This window comes from Pseudophryne corroboree, chromosome 5 (genome assembly GCF_028390025.1).
Source record: "Pseudophryne corroboree isolate aPseCor3 chromosome 5, aPseCor3.hap2, whole genome shotgun sequence".
Taxonomy (NCBI): Eukaryota; Metazoa; Chordata; class Amphibia; order Anura; family Myobatrachidae; genus Pseudophryne; species Pseudophryne corroboree.
The window spans coordinates 334499863-334527436 of record NC_086448.1 but is presented as its reverse complement, the minus strand read 5'-3'; the positions used below and the strand labels follow the sequence as shown (position 1 = coordinate 334527436).

At 47.3% G+C, this 27574-nt stretch overlaps 1 protein-coding gene and 1 pseudogene across 3 annotated transcripts in view; both read left to right on the top strand.

Annotated features, from left to right (window-relative positions):
- The window catches only part of FKBP9 (FKBP prolyl isomerase 9), a 144229-nt gene that overhangs the window by 70290 nt on the left and 46365 nt on the right, over positions 1-27574 (top strand). For all 3 annotated transcript variants that reach the window (XM_063922549.1, XM_063922551.1, XM_063922548.1), the window contains exons 4-6: positions 12768-12913; positions 18067-18256; positions 19529-19674. In XM_063922549.1, the coding sequence (XP_063778619.1) occupies positions 12768-12913; positions 18067-18256; positions 19529-19674 (482 nt within the window). The remainder of the gene's footprint in view (positions 1-12767; positions 12914-18066; positions 18257-19528; positions 19675-27574) is intronic.
- LOC134930506 (5S ribosomal RNA) lies at positions 64-182 on the top strand (annotated as a pseudogene).

The following is a 27574-nucleotide window of genomic DNA, read 5'->3' as shown; positions in this document are numbered from 1 at the left end:
CAATAATAAACATCCCTCATTCTGTCACACAACAGCTGCACCCGCTGCTCTTTTCCATACGTAACCTACTACCATACCACACTGGATATGCCCAACCCCGTCTGATCTTCAAGGCAATACGGTGTTGGGCCTGGTCAGTACTTTAGTGGGAGACCACTTAGGAATACCAGGTGTTGTAGGTTACTGATGGAACTTAATTGGGGTTTGTGCTGACTCCACGGGAGGATGGGCATATGCTTGCCAGACACCAAATTACCACAGTAGTAATCCATCAATATGTTTGCAGACTTAGCTTTATGTGTGGCTTATAAAGTTTAGAGCCATTCATTCATTATTTGTGTATTTTTTCTTTTTTCTTGTAATTTCAATTGGTGTACCTAGTTTTTTTAATATATACACACTATTAAAAGTTACGTTTCAATTATCTCATTGTTACATCACCACTCATACATATATCAACAATTTCAAGCTACCCCCCCCCCCCGGGAGTGAGTGCTCCCAACCAAGGTCACTTTTCTCTAGCTTTCTCTTTCTATTTTCAAATACGTTTGGACCTTTGGGAGCACTGCTGACAATCACCATTTTTTCTACCCATAGATATTTATTCTCACTGGCAGAAGGTGATAAATTTTAGACTACTGTCTAACCTGTCAGCTTTTCTCGGAGACAACATTTTATTTATTATTATTCATTATAATCCATTTAATCCTGTGCGGTATTCCCAACCCAACCCTTTTCCTAGTTACAATGACATACAGACATTTAGGGGTTTATGTAATAGCCTGCGAAATTCAGGTATGGGCGTTATTCTGCTGAGACTGCCTGTATTTTTAAAGTGTCAATCATACTTTAAATTATTGTGCTTTAAAAATATGGGCAGACTTGCTGGTACTGCGTGCCTCTGTACCTGCATCTTACATACTTATTACATATTGCCACTTAGAGCTTCTTTAAAATAATGTATGATTTTCTGTATGGATTGTTCCTTGATACTATATAGTATCCTGTGGCATTCTGCATTTCTCCACCAGAGTCTTCTTTTTTGCTTCTCTTTTGTAAAGTTAAGATTCCCACACACAGCATAATTTCTCTAACGTCCTAGTGGATGCTGGGGACTCCGTAAGGACCATGGGGATAGACGGGCTCCGCAGGAGACAGGGCACTTTAAGAAAGAATTAGGATACTGGTGTGCACTGGCTCCTCCCTCTATGTCCCTCCTCCAGACCTCAGTTTGAATTTGTGCCCGGACGAGCTGGGTGCACCTTAGTGAGCTCTCCTGAGCTTGCTAGGAAAGAAAGTATTTTGTTAGGATTTTTTATTTTCAGAGAGATCTGCTGGCAACAGACTCTCTGCTACGTGGGACTGAGGGGAGAGAAGCAGCCCTACTCACTAGAAGATAGGTCCTGCTTCTTAGGCTACTGGACACCATTAGCTCCAGAGGGATCGTACACAGGAACGCACCCTTGGTCGTCCGATCCCGGAGCCGCGCCGCCGTCCCCATCGCAGAGCCAGAAGACAGAAGCCGGCGTCAGAAGCAAGAAGACTTCGAAATCGGCGGCAGAAGACTCCAGTCTTCATATGAGGTAGCGCACAGCACTGCAGCTGTGCGCCATTGCTCCCACACTAAACCCACACACTCCGGTCACTGTAGGGTGCAGGGCGCAGGGGGGGGCGCCCTGGGCAGCAATTAGGTACCTCTTGGCAAAAGCAGCATATATACAGTTGGGCACTGTATATATGCATGAGCCCCCGCCATTATTTTTACACAAAACGCGGGACAGAAGTCCGCCGCTGAGGGGGCGGGGCTTCTTCCTCAGCACTCACCAGCGCCATTTTCTCTCCACAGCTCCGCTGAGAGGAAGCTCCCCAGGCTCTCCCCTGCAGAATCACGGTAGAAAGAGGGTAAAAAGAGAGGGGGGGGGCACATAAATTTGGCGCAAAAACAGTATATACAGCAGCTACTGGGTTAACACTAAGTTACTGTGTGACTCCTGGGTAATATAGCGCTGGGGTGTGTGCTGGCATACTCTCTCTCTGTCTCTCCAAAAGGCCTTGTGGGGGAACTGTCTTCAAATAGAGCATCCCCTGTGTGTGTGGTGTGTCGGTACGCTTGTGTCGGCATGTTTGACGAGGAAGGCTATGTGGAAACAGAGCGGGTACAAATGAATGTGGGGTCGCCGCCGACGGCGCCGACACCCGATTGGATGGATATGTGGAAGGTTTTAAATGATAATGTTAATTCCTTGCATAAAAGGTTGGATAAAGCTGAAGCCTTGGGACAGTCAGGGTCTCAACCCATGCCTGATCCTACAGCGCAGAGGCCGTCGGGGTCTCAGAAACGCCCACTATCCCAAGTTGTTGACACAGATATCGACACGGATTACGACTCCAGTGTCGATGGCGATGATGCAAAGTTGCAGCCTAAAATGGCTAAAGCCATCCGCTACATGATTATAGCAATGAAAGATGTGTTACATATCACAGAGGAAACCCCAGTCCCTGACAAGAGGGTTTATATGTATGGGGAAAAAAGGCAAGAGGTGACCTTTCCCCCTTCACATGAGTTAAATGAGTTATGTGAAAAGGCTTGGGAATCTCCAGATAGAAAACTGCAGATTTCCAAACGGATGCTTATGGCGTATCCTTTCCCGCCAACGGACAGGTTACGCTGGGAATCCTCCCCTAGGGTAGACAAAGCTTTAACACGCTTATCCAAGAGGGTAGCCCAGCCGTCACAGGATACGGCCACCCTAAAAGATGCTGCGGATAGAAAGCAGGAGGGTATCCTGAAGTCCATTTATACACATTCAGGTACCCTACTAAGGCCGGCGATTGCGTCAGCCTGGATGTGTAGTGCTGTAGCAGCATGGACAGATACCTTATCTGAGGAACTTGATACCTTGGACAAGGATACTATAGTACTGACCCTGGGGCATATAAAAGACGCTGTCCTATATATGAGAGATGCCCAAAGAGACATTAGCCTACTGGGCTCTAGAATAAATGCAATGTCGATTTCCGCCAGAAGGGTCCTGTGGACTCGGCAATGGACAGGCGATGCCGACTCAAAAAGGCACATGGAGGTTTTACCTTACAGGGGTGAGGAGTTGTTTGGGGACGGTCTCTCGGACCTGGTCTCCACAGCTACGGCTGGAAAGTCAAATTTTTTGCCATATATTCCCTCACAACCTAAGAAAGCACCGTATTATCAAATGCAGTCCTTTCGATCACATAGAGGCAAGAAAGTCCGAGGTGCGTCCTTTCTTGCCAGAGGCAGGGGTAGAGGAAAGATGCTACACAATACAGCTAGTTCCCAGGAACAGAAGTCCTCCCCGGCTTCCTCTAAATCCACCGCATGACGCTGGGGCTCCACAGGCGGAGCCAGGCCCGGTGGGGGCGCGTCTCCGAAATTTCAGCCACAAGTGGGTTCACTCACAGGTGGATCCCTGGGCTATAGAGATTGTGTCTCAGGGTTACAAGCTGGAATTCGAAGTGATGCTCCCTCACCGTTACCTCAAATCGGCCCTGCCAGCTTCCCCCATAGAGAGGGAAACAGTGTTAGCAGCAATTCACAAACTGTATCTCCAGCAGGTGGTGGTAAAGGTTCCCCTCCTTCAACAGGGAAGGGGTTACTATTCAACAATGTTTGTGGTACCGCAACCGGACGGTTCGGTCAGACCCATATTGAATTTAAAATCCCTGAACATATACCTGAAAAGGTTCAAGTTCAAGATGGAATCGCTCAGAGCGGTCATCGCAAGTCTGGAGGAAGGGGATTTTATGGTGTCTCTGGACATAAAGGATGCTTACCTTCATGTCCCCATTTATCCACCTCATCAGGAGTACCTCAGATTTGTGGTACAGGATTGTCATTACCAATTCCAGACGTTGCCGTTTGGTCTGTCCACGGCACCGAGACTATTTACCAAGGTAATGGCAGAAATGATGGTGCTCCTGCGAAAGCAGGGAGTCACAATTATCCCATACTTGGACGATCTCCTCATAAAGGCGAGGTCCAAAGAGCAGTTGCTGATCAGCGTAGCACGCTCTCGGGAAGTGTTACAACAGCACGGCTAGATTCTCCTTTCAATGGGATCTGTTGGACAAGTGGTCCGGATCGCATCTACAGGCTGATCACCCTATCCCCCAGGGCCAGGGTGTCTCTTCTGTGGTGGCTGCAGAGTGCTCACCTTCTCGAGGGCCGCAGATTCGGCATTCAGGACTGGGTCCTGGTGACCATGGATGCAAGCCTCCGAGGGTGGGGGGCAGTCACACAGGGAAGAAATTTCCAGGGTCTGTGGTCAAGTCAGGAGACTTGCCTTCACATCACAATCCTGGAACTAAGGGCCATATACAACGCCCTAAGCCAAGCGGAGGCCCTGCTTCGCAACCAATCGGTGCTGATTCAATCAGACAACATCACCGCAGTGGCTCATGTAAACCCACAAGGAGCAGGGTGGCGATGGCGGAAGCCACCAGAATTCTTCGATGGGCGGAGAATCACGTACGAGCACTGTCAGCAGTGTTCATTCCGGGAGTGGACAACTGGGAAGCAGACTTCCTCAGCAGACACGACCTCCACCCGGGAGAGTGGGGACTTCATCAAGAAGTCTTCACGCAGATTGCAAGGCGATGGGAACTGCCACAGGTGGACATGATGGCATCCCGTCTCAACAAAAAGCTACAGAGGTGTTGCGCCAGGTCAAGAGACCCTCAGGCGATAGCTGTAGACGCACTAGTGACACCGTGGGTGTTCCAGTCGGTTTATGTGTTTCCTCCTCTTCCTCTCATACCCAAGGTGCTGAGAATCATAAGAAAAAGAGGAGTGAGAACAATACTCATTGTTCCGGATTGGCCAAGAAGGACTTGGTATCCAGAGCTACAAGAAATGCTCACAGAGGACCCATGGCCTCTACCTCTAAGACAGGATCTGTTACAACAGGGGCCCTGTCTGTTCCAAGACTTACCGCGGCTGCGTTTGACGGCATGGCGGTTGAACGCCGGATCCTAGCAGAAAACGGCATTCCGGATGAGGTTATTCCTACGCTGATAAAGGCTAGGAAGGACGTGACGGCTAAACATTATCACCATATATGGCGAAAATATGTTGCTTGGTGTGAGGCCAGGAATGCCCCTACGGAGGAATTCCAGCTGGGCCGTTTCCTTCACTTCCTACAGTCGGGAGTGACTTTGGGCCTAAAATTGGGGTCCATTAAGGTCCAGATTTCGGCCCTATCCATTTTCTTTCAAAAAGAACTGGCTTCTCTTCCTGAAGTTCAGACTTTGTAAAGGGAGTGCTGCATATTCAGCCCCCGTTTGTGCCCCCAGTGGCACCTTGGGATCTTAACGTGGTGTTGAGTTTCCTGAAATCACACTGGTTTGAGCCATTTAAAACCGTGGAGTTAAAATATCTCACGTGGAAGGTGGTCATGCTATTAGCCTTGGCTTCGGCTAGGCGTGTGTCAGAATTGGCGGCTTTGTCACATAAAAGCCCCTATCTGGTTTTCCATATGGACAGGGCAGAATTGCGGACTCGTCCACAATTTCTGCCAAAAGTGGTGTCATCTTTTCATATGAACCAACCTATTGTGGTGCCTGTGGCTACTCGTGACTGGGAGGATTCTGAGTTGCTGGATGTAGTCAGGGCTTTGAAGATTTATGTAGCCAGAACGGCTAGAGTCAGGAAAACTGAGTCGCTGTTTATCCTGTATGCATCCAACAAGCTGGGTGCTCCTGCTTCAAAGCAAACTATTGCTCGCTGGATCTGTAACACGATTCAGCAGACTCATTCTGCGGCTGGATTGCCGCTTCCAAAATCAGTGAAAGCCCACTCCACAAGGAAGGTGGGCTCTTCTTGGGCGGCTGCCCGAGGGGTCTCGGCATTACAGTTTTGCCGAGCGGCTACTTGGTCAGGTTCAAACACTTTTGCAAAGTTCTACAAGTTTGATACCCTGGCTGAGGAGGACCTTGTGTTTGCTCATTCGGTGCAGCAAGTCGTCCGCACTCTCCCGCCCGTTTGGGAGCTTTGGTATAATCCCCATGGTCCTTACGGAGTCCTCAGCATCCACTAGGACGTTAGAGAAAATAAGATTTTACTTACCGGTAAATCTATTTCTCGTAGTCCGTAGTGGATGCTGGGCGCCCGTCCCAAGTGCGGACTTCTTCTGCAATACTTGTATATAGTTATTGATTAAATAAGGGTTATGTTATGGTTGCATCAGGGTTATCTGCTCTGTTGTTGTTCATACTGTTAACTGGGTAAGTTTATCACGAGTTATACGGTGTGATTGGTGTGGCTGGTATGAGTCTTACCCTGGATTCCAAAATCCTTTCCTTGTACTGTCAGCTCTTCCGGGCACAGTTTCCTTAACTGAGGTCTGGAGGAGGGACATAGAGAGAGGAGCCAGTGCATACCAGTATCCTAATTCTTTCTTAAAGTGCCCTGTCTCCTGCGAAGCCCGTCTATCCCCATGGTCATTACGGAGTCCCCAGCATCCACTACGGACTACGAGAAATAGATTTACCGGTAAGTAAAATCTTATTATTTCAAACGTTGTGGAAGTTTCCGACCGCTCGGAACAACACATCGTTAAAAAGTGCTGTGTGTGGGCATGATAATGACGCTGATACGCGCACCTGCGGGTCGTTCATCGCCTCCTCAGATCCTTTCAACATGCAGGAGGATCTGAGGAGGTGGCGAACGATGCCAGCAGCATGGACTTGCTTCCCCCGCAGTCGCTCATCGCTGCCACCATCGGCAAGAGTGTTTGCACTTACCGATGCCAGGAGGACACATCACTCCGTGTGTTGGGGCCCTTACTCTATTGTTCCAGGAATAATAGCAAATATTAAATGATGATTGTCAACTATTCTACAGATTTCCAAAATCACTGGACATGTCTCCAGGTTTGGAATGTTGGTAAATGTGTGACTGATCATTTTTTGTTTTAACAGTGCTAGCCAGGTATATTTAAAATGGTTCATTTGAAGGCAAATTAATTATGCGCCCACTAAAATTAAGATCGAGTTGCATTATATTACACAATATATTATTTTATAGCTTATAAGAGATGATAATATTATTTCTCTGACGTCCTAGTGGATGCTGGGTACTCCGTAAGGACCATGGGGAATAGCGGCTCCGCAGGAGACTGGGCACAAAAGTAAAAGCTTTAGGACTACCTGGTGTGCACTGGCTCCTCCCCCTATGACCCTCCTCCAAGCCTCAGTTAGATTTTTGTGCCCGAACGAGAAGGGTGCACACTAGGTGGCTCTCCTGAGCTGCTTAGTGAAAAAGTTTAAGTATAGGTTTTTTATTTTCAGTGAGTCCTGCTGGCAACAGGTTCACTGCACCGAGGGACTAAGGGGAGAAGAAGCGAACTCACCTGCGTGCAGAGTGGATTGGGCTTCTTAGGCTACTGGACATTAGCTCCAAAGGGACGATCACAGGCCCAGCCATGGATGGGTCCCAGAGCCGCGCCGCCGGCCCCCTTACAGAGCCAGAAGACTGAAGAGGTCCGGGAAATCGGCGGCAGAAGACGTCCTGTCTTCAATAAGGTAGCGCACAGCACCGCAGCTGTGCGCCATTGCTCTCAGCACACTTCACACTCCGGTCACTGAGGGTGCAGGGCGCTGGGGGGGGGGGCGCCCTGAGACGCAATAAAAACACCTTAGATGGCAAAAAATACATCACATATAGCTCCTGGGCTATATGGATGCATTTAACCCCTGCCAGTTTTTCCTTAAAAAAGCGGGAGAAAGGCCGCCGAGAAGGGGGCGGAGCCTATCTCCTCAGCACACAAGCGCCATTTTCCCTCACAGCTCCGCTGGAAGGACGTCTCCCTGACTTTCCCCTGCAGTCCTGCACTACAGAAACAGGGTAAAACAAGAGAGGGGGGGCACTAATTTGGCAGATTAATCAATACAGCAGCTATATAAGGGAAAAACACTTATATAAGGTTATCCCTGTATATATATAGCGCTCTGGTGTGTGCTGGCAAACTCTCCCTCTGTCTCCCCAAAGGGCTAGTGGGGTCCTGTCCTCTATCAGAGCATTCCCTGTGTGTGTGCTGTGTGTCGGTACGTTGTGTCGACATGTATGAGGAGGAAAATGGTATGGAGGCGGAGCAATTGCCTGTAATAGTGATGTCACCCCCTAGGGAGTCGACACCTGACTGGATGGTCTTATGGAAGGAATTACGTGATAGCGTCAGCACTTTACAAAAGACTGTTGACGACATGAGACAGCCGGCAAATCAGTTAGTATCTGTCCAGGCGTCTCAAACACCGTCAGGGGCTCTAAAGCGCCCGTTACCTCAGATGGTCGACACAGACCCAGACACGGACACTGACTCCAGTGTCGACGGTGAGGAAACAAACGTATTTTCCAGTAGGGCCACACGTTACATGATCACGGCAATGAAGGAGGTTTTGAACATTTCTGATACTACAAGTACCACAAAAAAGGGTATTATGTGGGGTGTGAAAAAACTACCCGTAGTTTTTCCTGAATCAGATGAATTAAATGAGGTGTGTGATAAAGCGTGGGTTTCCCCCGATAAAAAACTGCTAATTTCTAAAAAATTATTGGCATTATACCCTTTCCCGCCAGAGGTTAGGGCGCGTTGGGAAACACCCCCTAGGGTAGATAAGGCGCTCACACGCTTATCAAAACAAGTGGCGTTACCGTCTCCTGATACGGCCGCCCTCAAGGAGCCAGCTGATAGGAAGCTGGAAAATATCCTAAAAAGTATATACACACATACTGGTGTTATACTGCGACCAGCAATCGCCTCAGCCTGGATGTGCAGTGCTGGGCTGGCTTGGTCGGATTCCCTGACTGAAAATATTGATACCCTGGACAGGGACAGTATATTATTGACTATAGAGCATTTAAAGGATGCATTTCTATATATGCGAGATGCACAGAGGGATATTTGCACTCTGGCATCAAGAGTAAGTGCGCTGTCCATTTCTGCCAGAAGAGGGTTATGGACGCGACAGTGGTCAGGTGATGCGGATTCCAAACGGCATATGGAAGTATTGCCGTATAAAGGGGAGGAGTTATTTGGGGTCGGTCTATCGGACCTGGTGGCCACGGCAACGGCTGGGAAATCCACCTTTTTACCCCAGGTCACCTCTCAGCAGAAAAAGACACCGTCTTTTCAGGCTCAGTCCTTTCGTCCCCATAAGGGCAAGCGGGCAAAAGGCCACTCATATCTGCCCCGGGGCAGAGGAAGGGGAAAAAGACTGCAGCAGGCAGCCTCTTACCAGGAACAGAAGCCCTCCCCCGCTTCTGCCAAGTCCTCCGCATGACGCTGGGGTTTTACAAGCGGACTCAGGTACGGTGGGGGGTCGTCTCAAGAATTTCAGCGCGCAGTGGGCTCACTCGCAAGTGGACCCCTGGATCCTGCAGGTAGTATCTCAGGGGTACAAATTGGAATTCGAGACGTCTCCCCCTCGCCGGTTCCTGAAGTCTGCTTTACCAACGTCTCCCTCCGACAGGGAGGCGGTATTGGAAGCCATTCACAAGCTGTATTCCCAGCAGGTGATAATCAAGGTACCCCTCCTACAACAGGGAAAGGGGTATTATTCCACGCTGTTTGTGGTACCGAAGCCGGACGGCTCGGTAAGACCTATTTTAAATCTGAAATCCTTGAACACTTACATACAAAGGTTCAAATTCAAGATGGAGTCACTCAGAGCAGTGATAGCGAACCTGGAAGAAGGGGACTATATGGTGTCTCTGGACATCAAGGATGCTTACCTCCATGTCCCAATTTGCCCTTCTCACCAAGGGTACCTCAGGTTTGTGGTACAGAACTGTCACTATCAGTTTCAGACGCTGCCGTTTGGATTGTCCACGGCACCCCGGGTCTTTACCAAGGTAATGGCCGAAATGATGATTCTTCTTCGAAGAAAAGGCGTCTTAATTATCCCTTACTTGGACGATCTCCTGATAAGGGCAAGGTCCAGGGAACAGTTAGAGGTCGGAGTAGCACTATCTCAAGTAGTACTACGACAGCACGGGTGGATTCTAAATATTCCAAAATCGCAGCTGATTCCGACGACACGTCTGCTGTTCCTAGGGATGATTCTGGACACAGTACAGAAAAAGGTGTTTCTCCTGGAGGAGAAAGCCAGGGAGTTATCCGAGCTAGTCAGGAACCTCCTAAAACCAGGCCAAGTGTCAGTGCATCAATGCACAAGGGTCCTGGGAAAAATGGTGGCTTCTTACGAAGCGATTCCATTCGGCAGATTCCACGCAAGAACTTTTCAGTGGGATCTGCTGGACAAATGGTCCGGATCGCATCTTCAGATGCATCAGCGGATAACCCTGTCTCCAAGGACAAGGGTGTCTCTCCTGTGGTGGTTGCAGAGTGCTCATCTTCTAGAGGGCCGCAGATTCGGCATTCAGGACTCTGTCCTGGTGACCACGGATGCCAGCCTGAGAGGCTGGGGAGCAGTCACACAGGGAAGAAATTTCCAGGGCTTGTGGTCAAGCATGGAAACGTCATTTCACATAAATATCCTGGAACTAAGGGCCATTTACAATGCCCTAAGTCAAGCAAGGCCTCTGCTTCAGGGTCAGCTGGTGTTGATCCAGTCGGACAACATCACGGCAGTCGCCCACATAAACAGACAGGGCGGCACAAGAAGCAGGAGGGCAATGGCAGAAGTTGCAAGGATTCTTCGCTGGGCGGAAAATCATGTGATAGTACTGTCAGCAGTGTTCATTCCGGGAGTGGACAACTAGGAAGCAGACTTCCTCAGCAGACACGACCTCCACCCGGGGGAGTGGGGACTTCACCCAGAAGTCTTCCACATGATTGTGAACCGTTGGGAAAAACCAAAGGTGGACATGATGGCGTCCCGCCTCAACAAAAAACTAGACAGATATTGCGCCAGGTCAAGGGACCCTCAGGCAATAGCTGTGGACGCTCTGGTAACACCGTGGGTGTACCAGGCAGTGTATGTTTTCCCTCCTCTGCCTCTCATACCCAAGGTACTGAGAATCATAAGAAGGAGAGGAGTAAGGACTATACTCGTGGCTCCGGATTGGCCAAGAAGGACTTGGTACCCGGAACTTCAAGAGATGCTCACGGAGGACCCGTGGCCTCTACCTCTAAGAAAGGACCTGCTCCAGCAGGGACCCTGTCTGTTCCAAGACTTACCGCGGCTGCGTTTGACGGCATGGCGGTTGAACGCCGGATCCTGAAGGAAAAAGGCATTCCGGATGAAGTCATCCCTACCCTGATCAAAGCCAGGAAGGATGTAACCGTGCAACATTATCACCGTATTTGGCGTAAATATGTTGCGTGGTGTGAGGCCAGGAAGGCCCCTACAGAGGAATTTCAACTGGGTCGTTTCCTGCATTTCCTGCAAACAGGACTGTCTATGGGCCTAAAATTAGGGTCCATTAAGGTTCAAATTTCGGCCCTGTCGATTTTCTTCCAGAAAGAACTGGCTTCAGTTCCTGAAGTTCAGACGTTTGTCAAAGGGGTACTGCATATACAGCCTCCTTTTGTGCCTCCAGTGGCACCTTGGGATCTCAATGTAGTTTTGGGGTTCCTAAAATCACATTGGTTTGAACCACTCACCACTGTGGACTTAAAATATCTCACATGGAAAGTGGTAATGCTGTTAGCCCTGGCTTCAGCCAGGCGTGTCTCAGAATTGGCGGCTTTATCCTATAAAAGCCCTTACCTAATTTTTCATACGGACAGGGCAGAATTGAGGACTCGTCCTCAATTTCTCCCTAAGGTGGTTTCAGCGTTTCACTTGAACCAGCCTATTGTGGTACCTGCGGCTACTAGGGACTTGGAGGACTCCAAGTTGCTGGACGTAGTCAGGGCCCTGAAAATATATGTTTCCAGGACGGCTGGAGTCAGAAAATCTGACTCGCTGTTTATCCTGTATGCACCCAACAAGCTGGGTGCTCCTGCTTCTAAGCAGACTATTGCTCGTTGGATTTGTAGTACAATTCAGCTTGCACATTCTGTGGCAGGCCTGCCACAGCCAAAATCTGTAAAAGCCCATTCCACAAGGAAAGTGGGCTCATCTTGGGCGGCTGCCCGAGGGGTCTCGGCTTTACAACTTTGCCGAGCAGCTACTTGGTCAGGGGCAAACACGTTTGCTAAATTCTACAAATTTGATACCCTGGCTGAGGAGGACCTGGAGTTCTCTCATTCGGTGCTGCAGAGTCATCGGCACTCTCCCGCCCGTTTGGGAGCTTTGGTATAATCCCCATGGTCCTTACGGAGTTCCCAGCATCCACTAGGACGTCAGAGAAAATAAGAATTTACTTACCGATAATTCTATTTCTCGTAGTCCGTAGTGGATGCTGGGCGCCCATCCCAAGTGTGGATGGTCTGCAATACTTGTACATAGTTATTGTTACAAAAATCGGGTTATTATTGTTGTGAGCCATCTTTTCAGAGGCTCCTCTGTTATCATGCTGTTAACTGGGTTCAGATCACAGGTTGTACGGTGTGATTGGTGTGGCTGGTATGAGTCTTACCCGGGATTCAAAATCCTTCCTTATTGTGTACGCTCGTCCGGGCACAGTATCCTAACTGAGGCTTGGAGGAGGGTCATAGGGGGAGGAGCCAGTGCACACCAGGTAGTCCTAAAGCTTTTACTTTTGTGCCCAGTCTCCTGCGGAGCCGCTATTCCCCATGGTCCTTACGGAGTTCCCAGCATCCACTACGGACTACGAGAAATAGAATTATCGGTAAGTAAATTCTTATTTTTATTTTTCTTCTTAGTCACAATCGTATGAAAACTTATGACACCTATGTGGGAATTGGCTGGTTGATTCCTGGAATGGATGCTGGTCTCCTAGGAATGTGTGTTGGGGAAAAACGTATAATCACAGTTCCTCCACGTCTGGCATATGGAGAAGATGGGGATGGTAAGAACCAACCAGATTTCATCAGTGCAATGTCTACAATCATGTTCACAGTGAAATCATCAATTGACCCCAAGTTAAATTTGTATAGTTAAGTTTTCAGAATGTGTTTGACATTTCATTCTGTATGCTGCAAAGTCAGAAACGTGTCCAAACCTCCGAAAATGGCGTTTTTAGAGGTTTGACTGCATTCTGCAAAAGCATTAAGCGCCGGAAAGCGAATGTTTACAGAGCTTGGACTCAATAGGCAAGTATAGGCATCTATAGATGTTGTTGCCTAATAGAAGCCTACGTCTTCTCTTCGCCATGTCCCCTTGGAAGGATCCAACCTGATCCCTCCCGGTGTCCCCTAAGGCTCTCATATGTGCTGGCAGACAGCCGCACATGCGCAGAAGGGCTCCTAGGTCATAAACACTGAAGTCATTATAACTGGGGGTTTATGTGGGAACTAGTCTTTTTGTCATTTATGTTTTACACACCTGCATTCAGACTGGATGCAATGTTCACTTTTGGGTGTTTGAATCAATTTAAGGTAAGATGTCAGTTTTGTTAATTTATATTCTGCTGTAAGAACTGAATAAAACAGTTCTGAAACATTGAAATAATCCATGATGGTAATGTACCTTATTTGAAAAAATCAAAGCCACCTTGGAATTGTATGTATATACAGTACTCTGCAAAAGTTTTAGGCAGGTGTGGAAAAAATGCTGCAAAGTAAGAATGCTTTAAAAAATAGAAGTGTTATTCTTATCAATTAACAAAATGCAAAGTGAATAAACAGAAGAGAAATCTAAATCAAATCAATATTTGGTGTGAACACCTTTTACCTTCAAAACAGCATCAGTTCTTCTAGGTACACTTGCACACAGTTTCTGAAGGAACTCAGCAGGGAGGTTGTTCCAGACATCTTGGAGAGATAGCCATAGATCTTATGTGGTTGTAGGCTTGCTTAAATCCTTCTGTCTTTTCTTTGCAGCATTTTTTCCACACCTGCCTAAAACTCTTTGCACATAGCACTGATAAGTCTCTATAGCAGGCATTTCAAACTCAAAATCCCGCCCGGGTCAAATAGTCAAGTCATGAGTGGGCCACAAGAAAAAGAAAATTCTTATATGCAATTTTGAAAGGTTTAGTTGAAAAACCAACAATAAAGAATAATCAAAGAGATGTCAAGTATTGGGAAGAAAACAACTGTAATAGTGTGTGCTGGGAGCTGTGCTATTCCCCCTCATATATCACTGTGCGGTCCCCTCTCCTCTATATATTAATACCACATATTAGTGTGTGCTGGGAGCTGTGTTATTCCCTCTCATATACAGAGGCGTATCTAGGGTAGGGCGAGTGGGGCACGTGACCTGGGCGCCTTGGCAGGCCCAGGAGAGGGGGGCGCCGCCGGCGGCCAGGGCATCATGCCCCACTCGCCCCCGTCACGCCGAAAGCCGAAATGTGAGGGGAGGAGAGCGCACCGTCTCTCCCTCCCCTCACCGCCACTGAAAGCCCTAGGAGCGCTGCCAGCAGCGCTGCTGTGTCCGGCCTCCGGCGGCGTTAGCCAGTCAGAGCTTGCGGACCGGCTCCTGATTGGCTGCCGGTCCGCGAGCTCTGATTGGCTAGCGAACAGGCGCCACACAGCCGCCGGAGACCTGTCCTGGAGAGGCGAGGGGAAGGAGAGGCGCTCTCCTCCCCTCACATAGAACAAGCGGCGCCGGTGACTCTGTAAGTGACCGGGGGGGAGAGAGAGAGCACAGTGGGGCATGTAACTGGCACAGTGGGGCATGTAACTGGCACAGTGGGGCATGTAACTGGCACAGTGGGGCATGTAACTGGCACAGTGGGGCATGTAACTGGCACAGTGCGGCATGTATCATGCACAGTGTGGGGCATGTATCTGGCACAGTGAGGTATGTAACTGGCACAGTGGGGCAATGTAACTGGCACTGTGGGGCAATGTAACTAGCACTGTGGGGCATTGTATCTGGCACTGTGGGACAATGTAACTGGCACTGTGGGGCATGTATCTGGCACTGTGGGGCATTGTATCTGGCACTGTGGGGAAATGTAACTGGCACTGTGGGGCAGGTATCCGGCACTGTGGGACATTGTATCTGGCACTGGGGGGCAATGCAATTGGCACTGTGGGGCAATGTAACTGGCACTGTGGGGCAATGTAACTGGCACTGTGGGGCATGTATCTGGCACTGTGGGGCAATGTAACTGGCACTGTGGGACATGTATCCGGCACTGTGGGGCATGTATCCGGCACTGTGGGGCATTGTATCTGGCACTGGGGGGCATTGTATCTGGCACTGGGGGCCCCTGTATCTGGCACTGTGGGGCAATGTAACTGGCACTGTGGGGCATGTATCCGGCACTGTGGGGCATTGTATCTGGCACTGGGGGGCAATGTAACTGGCACTGGGGGGCATTGTATCTGGCACTGTGGGGCAATGTAACTGGCACTGTGGGGCATTGTATCTGGCACTGTGGGGCAATGTAACTGGCACTGTGGGGCATTGTATCTGGCACTGGGGGGCATTGTATCTGGCACTGGGGGCCCCTGTATCTGGCACTGTGGGGCAATGTAACTGGCACTGTGGGGCATGTATCCGGCACTGTGGGGCATTGTATCTGGCACTGGGGGGCAATGTAACTGGCACTGGGGGGCATTGTATCTGGCACTGTGGGGCAATGTAACTGGCACTGTGGGGCATTGTATCTGGCACTGTGGGGCAATGTAACTGGCACTGTGGGGCATTGTATCTGGCACTGTGGGGCAATGTATCTGGCACTGTGGGGCAATGTATCTGGCACTGTGGGGCAATGTATCTGGCCCTGTGGGGCAATGTAACTGGCACTGTGGGGCATGTATCTGGCACTGTGGGGCAATGTAACTGGCACTGTGGGGCATGTATCCGGCACTGTGGGGCATTGTATCTGGCACTGGGGGGCAATGTAACTGGCACTGTGCTGCATTGTATCTGGCACTGTGGGGCAATGTAACGGGCACTGTGGGGCATTGTATCTGGCACTGTGGGGCATTGTATCTGGCACTGTGGGGCATTGTATCTGGCACTGTGGGGCAATGTAACTGGCACTGTGGGGCATTGTATCTGGCACTGTGGGGCAATGTAACTGGCACTGTGGGGCATTGTATCTGGCACTGTGGGGCATTGTATCTGGCACTGTGGGACTGTGGGGCAATGTATCTGGCCCTGTGGGGCAATGTATCTGGCCCTGTGGGGCAATGTATCTGGCCCTGTGGGGCAATGTAACTGGCACTGTGGGGCATTGTATCTGGCACTGTGGGGCAATGTAACTGGCACTGTGGGCCATTTTCAGTGGCCACACCCCTTCCGGTGTGTGGACACGCCCATTTTTTTTTCGCCACACATGCTTCTTTTGCTATGTTTTTTTACATCTTGTCCTGGGCTCCAAAAACCCTAGTTACGCCTCTGCTCCTATATCACTGTGCGGTCCCCTCTCCATTGTTTTATAAGAAGTAAATTTGGGCCGCAAAAGTATGCATTGTGGGCCGCATGAGTTCGACATGTCTGCTCTAGAGGATTGCATTATAAAATACGTTCTATAGATTTCTAACAAGACAAATTAGTTCATATATACTAATAAATAACTGATACTTAGGCAGTAAGAAAGGACAGCAGGTCTTTTATAAGAATTTTAATACACCCTTTTCTTAAATTTTTTTCCCACTGCATTTTAATACTTCACCATTTCTTGTGACATTTGCACATTCAGAATTTTAATACATATCAATAAATATTTGACTTTTATATTGTTATTTGGTCCAAGTGCATCCACAAAATAGCTTTCTTTGTCCTTCTTTGTGTGATTTATGTCTGTTAAAAAGCAGTGAGTAGCACCAGTGGCGTAAGTTTGTCCCAGTTGTCTGGAGGCAAGAAAATTATTGGTGACCCCCCCCCCCCCCCCCCATATATATATATACCTCTATCTATCTATCTATCTATCTATCTATCTATCTATCTATCTATCTATCTATCTATCTGTCTTTATTTGCTCCTGCATAGCAAGCCTGCAGATTCTAACTATATGAAGATACTACAAAACCGTTGCAACTAGGCAGATCTTTGTAGGGGTCCAGCCACACACTACATAGATCTGCTCAGTCACTCATAATGCTGATTATTTTCTGACAATTAATTTGCAAGTGTCATATCCAGGATTAGAACCCACAACCTTTTACACTGGAAGCATGCACCTTACTGATGAAGATATCTGCTCTTGCATAGGAAGTATGAGAATTCTAACTATATGAAGTTATTTGTAATTGTCAGAGAAATAACTTCATATAGTTAGAATTCTCATGCTTCCTTTACAGGAGCAAATAGCTTCATCAGTAAGGTGTCTGCTTCCAGTGTATCTATAATAAAGAGGGTGTGATTTGTAAGGTGTAGTGGCTAGTGGGGAAGTCGACTACAGAAGAGATACCGGCTGCTGTCAATTAACTTAATTGATTAATGTCGCTGAACACACAGAACCGAAGGTGAAGTGCCCCCCTTCAAAGCAGGAGCCCGGCGGCAGTTGACTCCGTTGCCTCCCAGAGTTCTGCCTCTGAGTAGCACCTCATACGAGGAGATTATCTTTAGCGAGAATAATTAAACTCTATTATATGTATTTACGATGAAGGGACCTATGAGATTCTAATTATATTTCATTAGTAGTGCATTGATTCTTGTGTGTGTAAGAATTTCTAAATTGATTAGATGTCTTTCTTACAAGAAATTAAAGGACATTTTAGGTGTTACTGACTCAAGAAATGTATCCAAGATACTTTTTTTGTGTCAGGAGGAACTCCCCCCTCCTGCCCGTAAGGCTAAAATGGCAGCTGTCACACTGCCTTGCTCAAGATCAAAATACAGTAACTAGAATTTATGAAACCTTACTTATTATCTAATTCTTTAAGTGTATCTATCCTCTATACACAGTGGAAGCAGTGATTGTACTGGCTGAATCAGGCATATGAAATTGAAGTAAACAGAAGGTCACCGCACATCTTAAGTGAAGGCAGCCATTTTGTCAATTGAGCATGAATTCATGAGATGACAGGAACTAGTGACATGCGTCATTCATTTGAAAAATGATATAACATAGTCTGTATTTTCTTCTTTATGCTGTTTTAGGTAAAGATGTTCCCTCCCAGGCATCTCTCGTCTTTGATGTAGTTTTATTGGATTTGCACAACCCAAAAGATGGCGTCACCATTGAGGTCCAGTATGTACCAGAAAACTGTGAGAGGAAAACTCAGGTCGGTGACTACGTCCGATACCATTATAATGGAACACTACTGGATGGCACCTTCTTCGACTCAAGGTTTACAGATATTCATTTTTATATTATTGAAATAGTTGAATTAGGTAGTTGAGCTAATTTACCCTAATTTTTTACTACATGAATGACATGTCAAGAATAGTTTGACTTCAATAGTACATGTAAAAATAAAAGTTAATCATCTGGAACATGAGCAATAATGATAACACAGGGTTTATATATAGTCTCAATTTCTATTCATGCCAGAAATGTTGTGACCAAAATGACATTATTATCTAGTAAACGCTTGTATGTTAATAGCACTGGCTGCTATGTCTATAGTGGTGCATGCAAGGTAATTACTAACACTCCCGATGCCAGAGGAAAAGTAGCAATGTTCTTTATTACCTGGGTTTGCCTTTTAAACTATTGTTGCTCCAAAAACACAGGCTAACCTACTGGGATTGTGGCCCTGGCTGCATCTCGCAAGTTATCACATAAGGGGTATATTCAATTAGTTTCGGATCCATTCCGACATGCATTTGTCGGAATGGATCAGACAACCCCTATTCAATCCCATCTCAATTCGACTTTAAAAAAATGTTGAATTGAGATGAGACCTGTGAGCGGAGGAGAGGCTGTGAGACATATTGCTGCAGCGCTGTGCTGTAGTGCTGCTCTCCCCTGTATGTCCGCGTCTGTCCCACGTCTCCCCGCGGCTCTCCCCCCTCTCCTCCTGTAAGGTCCCTCATCTCAGTCTGACATTTTTTTATGTCGGACTGAGATGGTCGGAAACGGGGCCAAATCCTTTCGAATTTGGCCCTGTTTCCCTCAAAAGTACGTGAATCGGCAGCTATACCGCTGATTCACGTACAATTCGACAAGTCGAATTCCCAGACTTGTCAATAAAAACCCAGCTGGGATTGAATAGGTCGAATCACGATTCGACCTTAAAAAGTCGAAAACTGCCGTCTTTTCGACAGACGGCAGTTTTCGACCCTAATTGAATATACCTCTAAGTGTTGATATGTGTCCCTTTTTGTATTTTTTTAAATAATTATCCATCTTGCATGAAACTGACTCTTATGACATAAGTAAAATGTTTTGTGTCACAAAAGACATTTGGGGAGATGTATCAAGCCTCGGAGAGAGGTACAGTGGAGAAGATATCCACTTTATTTCTCCAAGGCTTGACACATCTACCCTATTGTCATGTTAATAAAATCACTGGTTGTTAGACACTGTACTACGTATGATGGTCTGTATTTTTCTGCTCATTTAAATTATATAGTTAAACATTTCTTTAAAGCTAATGAAATATCTCTCTGATATTAGTTACTCTCGAAACCACACCTATAACACATACATCGGAAAGGGTTATGTGATTGCTGGAATGGATGAAGGCTTGCTGGGAGTGTGCATGGGAGAAAGGCGGCAGGTGAAAATCCCACCACATCTTGCCTATGGTGAAGAGGGGACAGGTTGGTGATATATGTCCATATCCTAATAAAAGTACTGTTGATAAATGACACCACACATGCCTTAACTGATCACATTTGACATCAATCTCCATCTTAATACAAATATGATCTATTGTGGATCAAGATTGGCAGGTTTTTTTTATTACAGTTCCATGACCAAATTAGCTTAATAAAAGCACAATATTTTTATTTTTTAAACCATTGCAGAGAGATAACTTTCAGCGCAAGTACAACACTGTGCAGTGCTACCTATTTATACTAGCAGTAATACGATCTATATCTGGCATTATATATTGTGGTTGATGTGATAACACAGGATGACACAGACCTTATTAGCACATTTGTTAATGTATGTACCTGGGAGAGAAGTTGACAATAAAATGGTACAGTACTGTGCAGAGACCTGTATCTCCCTTGTTTCACTAAGTTGAAGTAGCCTACATCTTTAGCAACTATGAAATAAAATCTTCAAGTCAATGCTCAAAAGATTTTTAATTATTTTTAGTTTACAGGTCACTGGACCCAGGATACAGACTGACATGTCTGGTCCATCTGGTGCTAAAGCCTGTACTGCTGAGCAGGGCCGGTGTTCAGTGCCCTTCTGCAACCTGTAGATTTGAGTCTTCCCACACTTTACTAAGTGACACAGGGCACCTAGGGCTCGCTCTGAAAAAAATAAAGAAACAAGAAAAGGGCGTGGCCACACAATAGTACCCCTATTTCAAATTACGCCACACAGTAGCACAATGTTCTTCATATTACATTGCACGTAGTGCCCTTGATTCATATTACACCACATAGTAGTGCTCCTTATTGACAATACACTACACAGTAGTACCCCTTATATTTGTTACACCACACAGTATTGCCCCTTACACATAATGCTCGCAGTAGTTGCTCGCTTTATACATAATGCTCACAGTAGTGCCACTTATACACATAATGCCCACAGTAGTAGCATCCCTTATACGCATAATGCCACAGTGCACTTATAGACATAATGCCCACAGTAGTAGCGCCCCTTATTATTATTATTATTATTACATTTCTCTAACGTCCTAGTGGATACTGGGGTTCTGTACTTTTTTACCATGAGGTATAGATTGGGTCCACTGGAGCCTGGCACTTTAAAACATTTAGTGTGTGTATGTGTGTGCTGGCTCCTCCTCTCTATGCCCCTCCTACCAGACTCAGTTTAGAAAAATGTGCCCAAGGAGCCGGGTGCATTTCTCTGCAGCACCAGAAGTTTCCTTTATTTTTTTATTTGAGTTAGTTATTTTCAGGTAGCCCTGGTTGGCAACCAGGCTACTTGCTTCGTGGGACTTAGAGGGGGGACCGAATCAGGGTTAATGCATGGGTGCATGTTTCCTGAGGGTTAATGGTTCGTAATCCCAGCTGACAGGACACTGAGCTCCTGGGGTGCTGATCACACATCGTTCGTATGTGTGCCCACGCTGGCAGCTTGCCGCAATCCTCTATCAGATGTCGAAGTTCAAGGTGCGGTGAGTGTTACACCGGGGTCCTGGTTAGCGGGTTCCCGGTGCAGTTGACGGCAGGTTGCGCTGCGGTCACAGGCCACGAGCTACGGTGCCCACCGCGGACAGAACTGGCCCTCCTCAGCAGTGCTTACTGTCAGGAAAGGCTTTGTGTGCGCTGTCAGATTTTTACTATGTATAACGGAGCCAGTATAAATAATTCATATCACAGGGAACACGCACCATTGCAAGGGGCGGGGCTTCCCGGACCGGGACCAGAGGCGGGAAGGCGCCATTTCCTGGCTGCTGCGGATCAAGGCTGCATGTACGCTGCTCCTCCGGGGACCCACACTGTTACAGACTTCTGTCCTGGTACCAGGGGCTCTCCACCAGCAGCGCCGCTGCACTTATATTAGATATACACTTATATTCACACATTGGGGCTGTGTTTGTGTGCTGGTCTCCGTTTCCTCAGCGTCACTCCAGGACCTCTTTAGGGTCTGTGTGGAGGCATTTTCAGTGAGCTGCGCTGTATTTTCACTTGTGTCAATATGTCTGTGGACATGGTTATGTGTGCTGCTTGTAACTCTACCCCTTCATCAGCGGGGTCCCTCATGTGTGAACAATGCTCTTTATCTCCACAGGGGCACAGGCACGTGACTGGTTAGACAATTTTAAATGCATGATTCAGAATGTCAATTCAGAATTAGCTGCAGCTAAAAAGGAGAGACAGGTGTTGAAGCAGTCTATTGATTCTATGGCCAAAGCAGCAGATACCAGAAAGGCTTCTCAGCCCCCTCTCTCGGTTTCACATAAAGTTCACTGCCACAGGTGCTCCAGTCTGATACTGATTCTGATCAGCCTGATGTGGATGATGATGATATGGATGAGGGCAGCTTTCTGTCCCCAGGGGTGGAGGGCCTCATTTTTGCTGTTAGAAAGGTTCTTCACATCCCATATCAGGAGTCAGAACCGGATGAGGAGTTGTACTTTCATGTTAGACCAAAGACCTCAGCAACTTTTCCTGTGTCTAAAGAATTAAACTCCCTGGCCAGGGAAGCATGGTTAAACCCGGATAAGAAATTTAAAATTCCTCAGATGGTTTTAACTACCTTTCCCCAGGAAGGTCTGGGAAAAACCCCCGTCGGTCGATACATCTGTGTCCAGACCGTCTAAGAAATTGGTACTGCCGGTACCAGGGGCTATATACCTAAAAGAACCAGCTGACCATAAAATTGAGACCACTTTCAAGGCAATTTATACGGCAGCGGGTGTGGCACAGCGCCCCACAATAGTTTGTGGGTGGATTTCCAGGGCAATGGTAAAGTGGCCTGATTCTGTTATTGAAGGTTTAGACCAGGGATGGGGAACCTTCGGTCCTCTAGCTGTTGTTGAACTACACATCCCAGCATGCCCTGCAACAGTTTTAGTATGGCCAAATAACAAAACTGTAGCAAGGCTTGCTGGTATGTGTAGTTTAACAACAGCTGGAGGGCCACAAGTTCCCCACCCCTGGTTTAGACTCTTTGCCCCAGGATGAGGTCATTACTCTGCTACAACACATACAGGATGCTGCTAATTTTATGAGCGAGGCTATAAAGGAATTGTGTAAGATAAATGGCCGCAATACTGCTATGGCTGTTTCGGCACGCAGAAGCGGACGCTGATTCCAAAAAGGGTGTAGAAAATCTTCCCTTTACAGGTGATGCCTTGTTTGTGGACGAATTAAATAAATGGATCTCCCAGGCAACGGAGGGTAAGTCTACCTATCTGCCGTCGGCTGCGCCATATGCTAGACGTTCTTCTAGGACCCTCCTTGCAGTCCTTTCATGTGACGAGGTTCAGAGGCAGAGGCTGGGGCATCTCCACCACTCCAAGAGGATCTCGTGGTAAGTCCCATAAACCTGCAGCTGCTGCCTCCCTGGACCAGACCACCGGATCCCCTGAAGCGCGATGGTTGGCCCCAGCAGCAAGGCGATTTTTAGGTAGGTGCTCACCTTCAACACTTCGCCAACGTGTGGGCGAAGTCCTACCGGGATCTTTGAGTGAGGGACCTCATTTCCCAAGGATACCAGCTGGAATTTCAAGCACTTCCTCCTCACAGATTTTTCAAATCGGGCTTACCAGTTTTGCCCGCAGCAAAAGTTACCTTGCATGAGGCCATTCAAAAACTTTTGCGGACAGGGGTGGTGGTTCCTGTACCTCCTCCGTTACACAATATGGGTTTTTACTCCAGTCTTTTTGTTGTTCCAAAACCAGACGGTTCGGTGTGACCCATCTTAAACCTGAAGTCTCTAAACCCGTGGACAACTGGGAAGCGGACTTCCTCAGCAGGTACGACCTCCATCCGAGGGAATGGGGCCTACATCCCCAGGTGTTTCAACAGCTGATTCACCGGTGGGGCTGTCCGCAGATAGATCTGATGGCTTCTCGTCTCAACAAGAAGCTATGCCATTACTGTTCCAGAACAAGGGATCCGCAGGCTGTAGCAGTGGACGCGCTGACAACACCATGGACGTACCAGTTTGTGTACCTGTTCCCTCCTCTACCGCAAATCCCAAGGGTTCTAAAAAGACTAAGAAGGGAAAGCGCTCAAGCAAGTCTAATTGCCCCGGATTGGCGTTGACGGGTGTGGTATTCGGACCTCCTAACCATGGCTCTGGAGGATCCCTGGCCTCTACTGCTCCAAAACGATCTTCTTCAACAAGGTCCGTTCGTCTATCCAGACTTACAGCGGATAGGTTTCACGGCTTGGAAGTTGAGAGGGAGATTCTAACAAAAAAGGGTCTTCCCTCCCGGGTTATTTGCACCATGGTCCAAGCCAGGAAGATGGTGACATCAAACCATTATCATCGTATCTGGAAGAACTATGTTTCCTGATGTGAAAGTAGAAAGGTGTCTCCGTGGAATTTAGAACTGGTCGTTTTCTACTTTTCCTCCAAGCGGGAGTGGATATGGGCCTACGTTTAGGCTCCATCAAAGTCCAGATTTCGGTGCTCTCTATTTTCTTCCAGAAACAACTTTCCATGTTGCCGGAAGTACAAACTTTTCTAAAAGGAGTTCTTCATATGCAACCACCTTTTGTACTTCCCACAGCTTCGTGGGATCTCAATTTGGTTTTGTCCTTTCTTCAATCGGACTGGTTTGAACCCTTGCATACGCTGGAGTTAAAATTTCTCACCTGGAAAACAGTGATGTTATTGGCATTGGCGTCTGCAAGTTGTGTTGATTTTTCATGAAGACAGGGCGGAACTCAGGACCCGTCCTTAGTTTTTACCAAACGTGGTTTCAGCTTTTCATGTCAATCAACCCATTGTGGTTCTGGTGTTGTCTGACGATTCCATTGGGCCAGAGTCCTTAGATGTGGTGAGGGCTCTGAAGATTTATGTAACGAGGACGGCTCGTCATCGGAAATCTGATTCGTTGTTTGTCCTTTATGATGCCACCAAGATTGAACGTCCGGCTTCCAAGCAATCCATTGCTCGTTGGCTCAGGTTGACCATTCAACAGGCCTATACTTCGGTGGCTCTGCCTTTGCTGACGTCTATTCAGGCCCACTCAACGAGGTCTGTGGGCTCTTCCTGGGCGGCTGCCCGTGGTGTCACTGCCTTACAGTTGTGCCGAGCTGCTACTTGGTCTGGGAACATTTTTGTGAAATTTTATCGGTTCAACACCTTGGCCAAGGAGGTCCTTCAGTTTGGTCAGGCGGTGTTACAGGCGTGTCAGCACTCTGCCACCCGTTTGGGAGCTTTGGGACTTCCCCATGGTGCTAAAGTACAGAACGGGAGGGAGTATGAAGGGAGAGGTAGTACTCACAGTAGTACCACTTACACACACAATGCAAACCGTAGTAGCGCAACTTATACACATAATGCCCACAGTAGTAGCATCCCTTATACACATAATGCCCACAGTGCACTTATACACATAATGCCTACAGTAGTAGCGCCCCTTGTACATAATGCCCACAGTAGTAGTCTATCTTACATATAAAATGGCCCACAGTAGTAGTGCAGCTTAGGCCTATAATGACCACAGTAGTAGTGCAGCTTACACACATAATGCTCCCAGTAGTAGCGCCTTATATACATAATGCCATCAGTAATAATGCCCCTTATACATAATGCCCCCAGTAGTAGCGCCACCTATACACTTAATGCACACAGTAGTAGTGCCACTTATGCACATAATGCCACAGTAGTAGCACTGCTTGTACACATAATGCCACAGTAGTGCCACTTAAACACACAATGGCCACAGTAGTAGTGCTGCTTACGCACATAATGCCCACAGTGGTAGTGCCTCAGGCACACACATACCTCTTACTCTCTTTCCCTCCACTTACGTAATAGCAGCTCATCCTGTGACATACAGTACAGCAGTCCTGGCCTGGTCCCGTGTAGCTCAGTCCCCTCAATCCCATGTAGCTCTGCCCCCTTAGTCACATCTAGCTCCACCCCATTCTCAGGCCTTGATTGAGAGGGCGCTTCAAGCTGCCGGCTTCTGCCTGTCATACAGTGTGGCAGGTGCAGCGGCAGCCAGCAGCAACAGCAGACAGCAAAGTGTTGCAGAGCAGGAAGAGTGCCTCCCTGCTCTGTATCCCTTTACTAAGCAGGTTGCCTCATCACTGCTGCTGAGTACTGATTCTATGGCTCTTATAGTGATTTATTGTTCACTGTACTTACCACTATTGTTGCTATATGCATCTTATTTTAAATCCAGGGCATGGAAACATACAAAAGGTGTCTGTTAAACCTGTCAGTACTTCCCTCTATATTTACAGATCAACAATCTGATGTTATACTTATTTTGAGTCATTGCAACACATTTCATTTTACAAACATTCTCTGAATACAATTGCAGTGTGTTTCCAATTCAACTGGTTCTACAATGAAAAATTATTAGGAGTGATTCAGGTGCTGGGAGGATAAAATGAGTTTAAGAAATCCTTTGTGGTCATCATAAAATGACTAATACAGTATATTTTTCCAACTTTTTGTTTAATTGATCCTTGTTTACCTCTGGGGAGCTTTGACGGGAGATCGCAGGGGGCGATATACAAATGTCCCCCGTTTTCACACTGACCGCGCCCATAGTTGTCCCGAGTAAACTATTTGGCACAACGTGAAAAGTCCCGTTTGGGCGCCCAAACCAGGTCACTTTTCGAGCTTTTCAGCTCACCACCTTCGGGGGTAGCGAGCTGAAATGCTGATGTTGCACCAGTTGGCAGCAACATTTGAATAGCTGCTGGCGGGTGTGATCCCGGGCGGGAGGGGGCGGCACCATTTGAATCTCGCCCTATGAATGGAAGGGTTGTGTAAGTTGGGTTACAACTCCTGCCTGGGTGTTTTTTTTTGTTTGTTTTTTACCTTTCTTTATTTGTTTTTGTAATTTTTATACTCAGATGATGTAACTCACTGAAGTGGCAGTAGAAATACCATCTCAAGAAGGCATAGTTTCACACCTGCAGGTTTCCTCTCTCATTCCTGTACAGATACTGCAGTGTGACAAATGAAGCAAATGAACCTTGCCTTGTGCACTATCACACTGGGTGGTGCTGAAGTGTCTGCGGTGAATGTTTCAGCTGTGTGTCCAGCTGGGGTGGTCATCAAAAAGTCACTTTAGGATAGGATGGCAAACATTGGTAATGTCGCTGCATACAGCGTGTCCATAGCAGAGCTCCTTTGTTCAAGTGCAAGCTATGTTTGTCCACTGCACAAGTATGGTTAACAGTCAATGGTTACAGTATATGCCACTGCAAAGCATGTAACAATAGCGGTAAAATATATCATACCGATGCCACCTCTCTCTAGTAGGGAGCTGATCTCCATTGTAGGTGAGCCCTGTATAGATGGTGCGACTAGCAGCTGGATGAAGACTTGAAGCATTGGCGCAGAGTTGGAGGAGTACAAAGTGTACAAACTACAGTGAAGCAACACCTACAACTGTGCCCTAGTATTTGAAAGCCTGCAATTCACCCTCCACGCTCTTAAGAGGTCAAGGGAGAATGTGGCAGATGTACTAGGCCTTTTAGAGTGATAAAGTGGAGAGAGATAAACTAACAACCAATCAGCTCTTGTCATTTTTCAAACACAGCCTGTAACATGGCAGTTAAAAGCTGATTGTGGTTTATCAGTCTCCAAGGATTAGTACATCTGCTCCAATGAGAGCACTTCAGATGGATAGCAAACCACGATTAGAGATGTTTTTTCAATTACCATTGCACGTAAACAACAAAATGGTAGTACTTTCAAATGAGCGCAGTAAGTAATAGAGTGCTGCCCAGGTCCAAAAACAAAGGAGACAAACACAAATCTCCAGCAGTAGATACAAGAAAAAAGTGATATTGGACCCCTGGCGCACTGTAATAGTAGATGCTATTTCTTACTCCTATTACTAAATAATGGAGTCAACATGTGCTGATT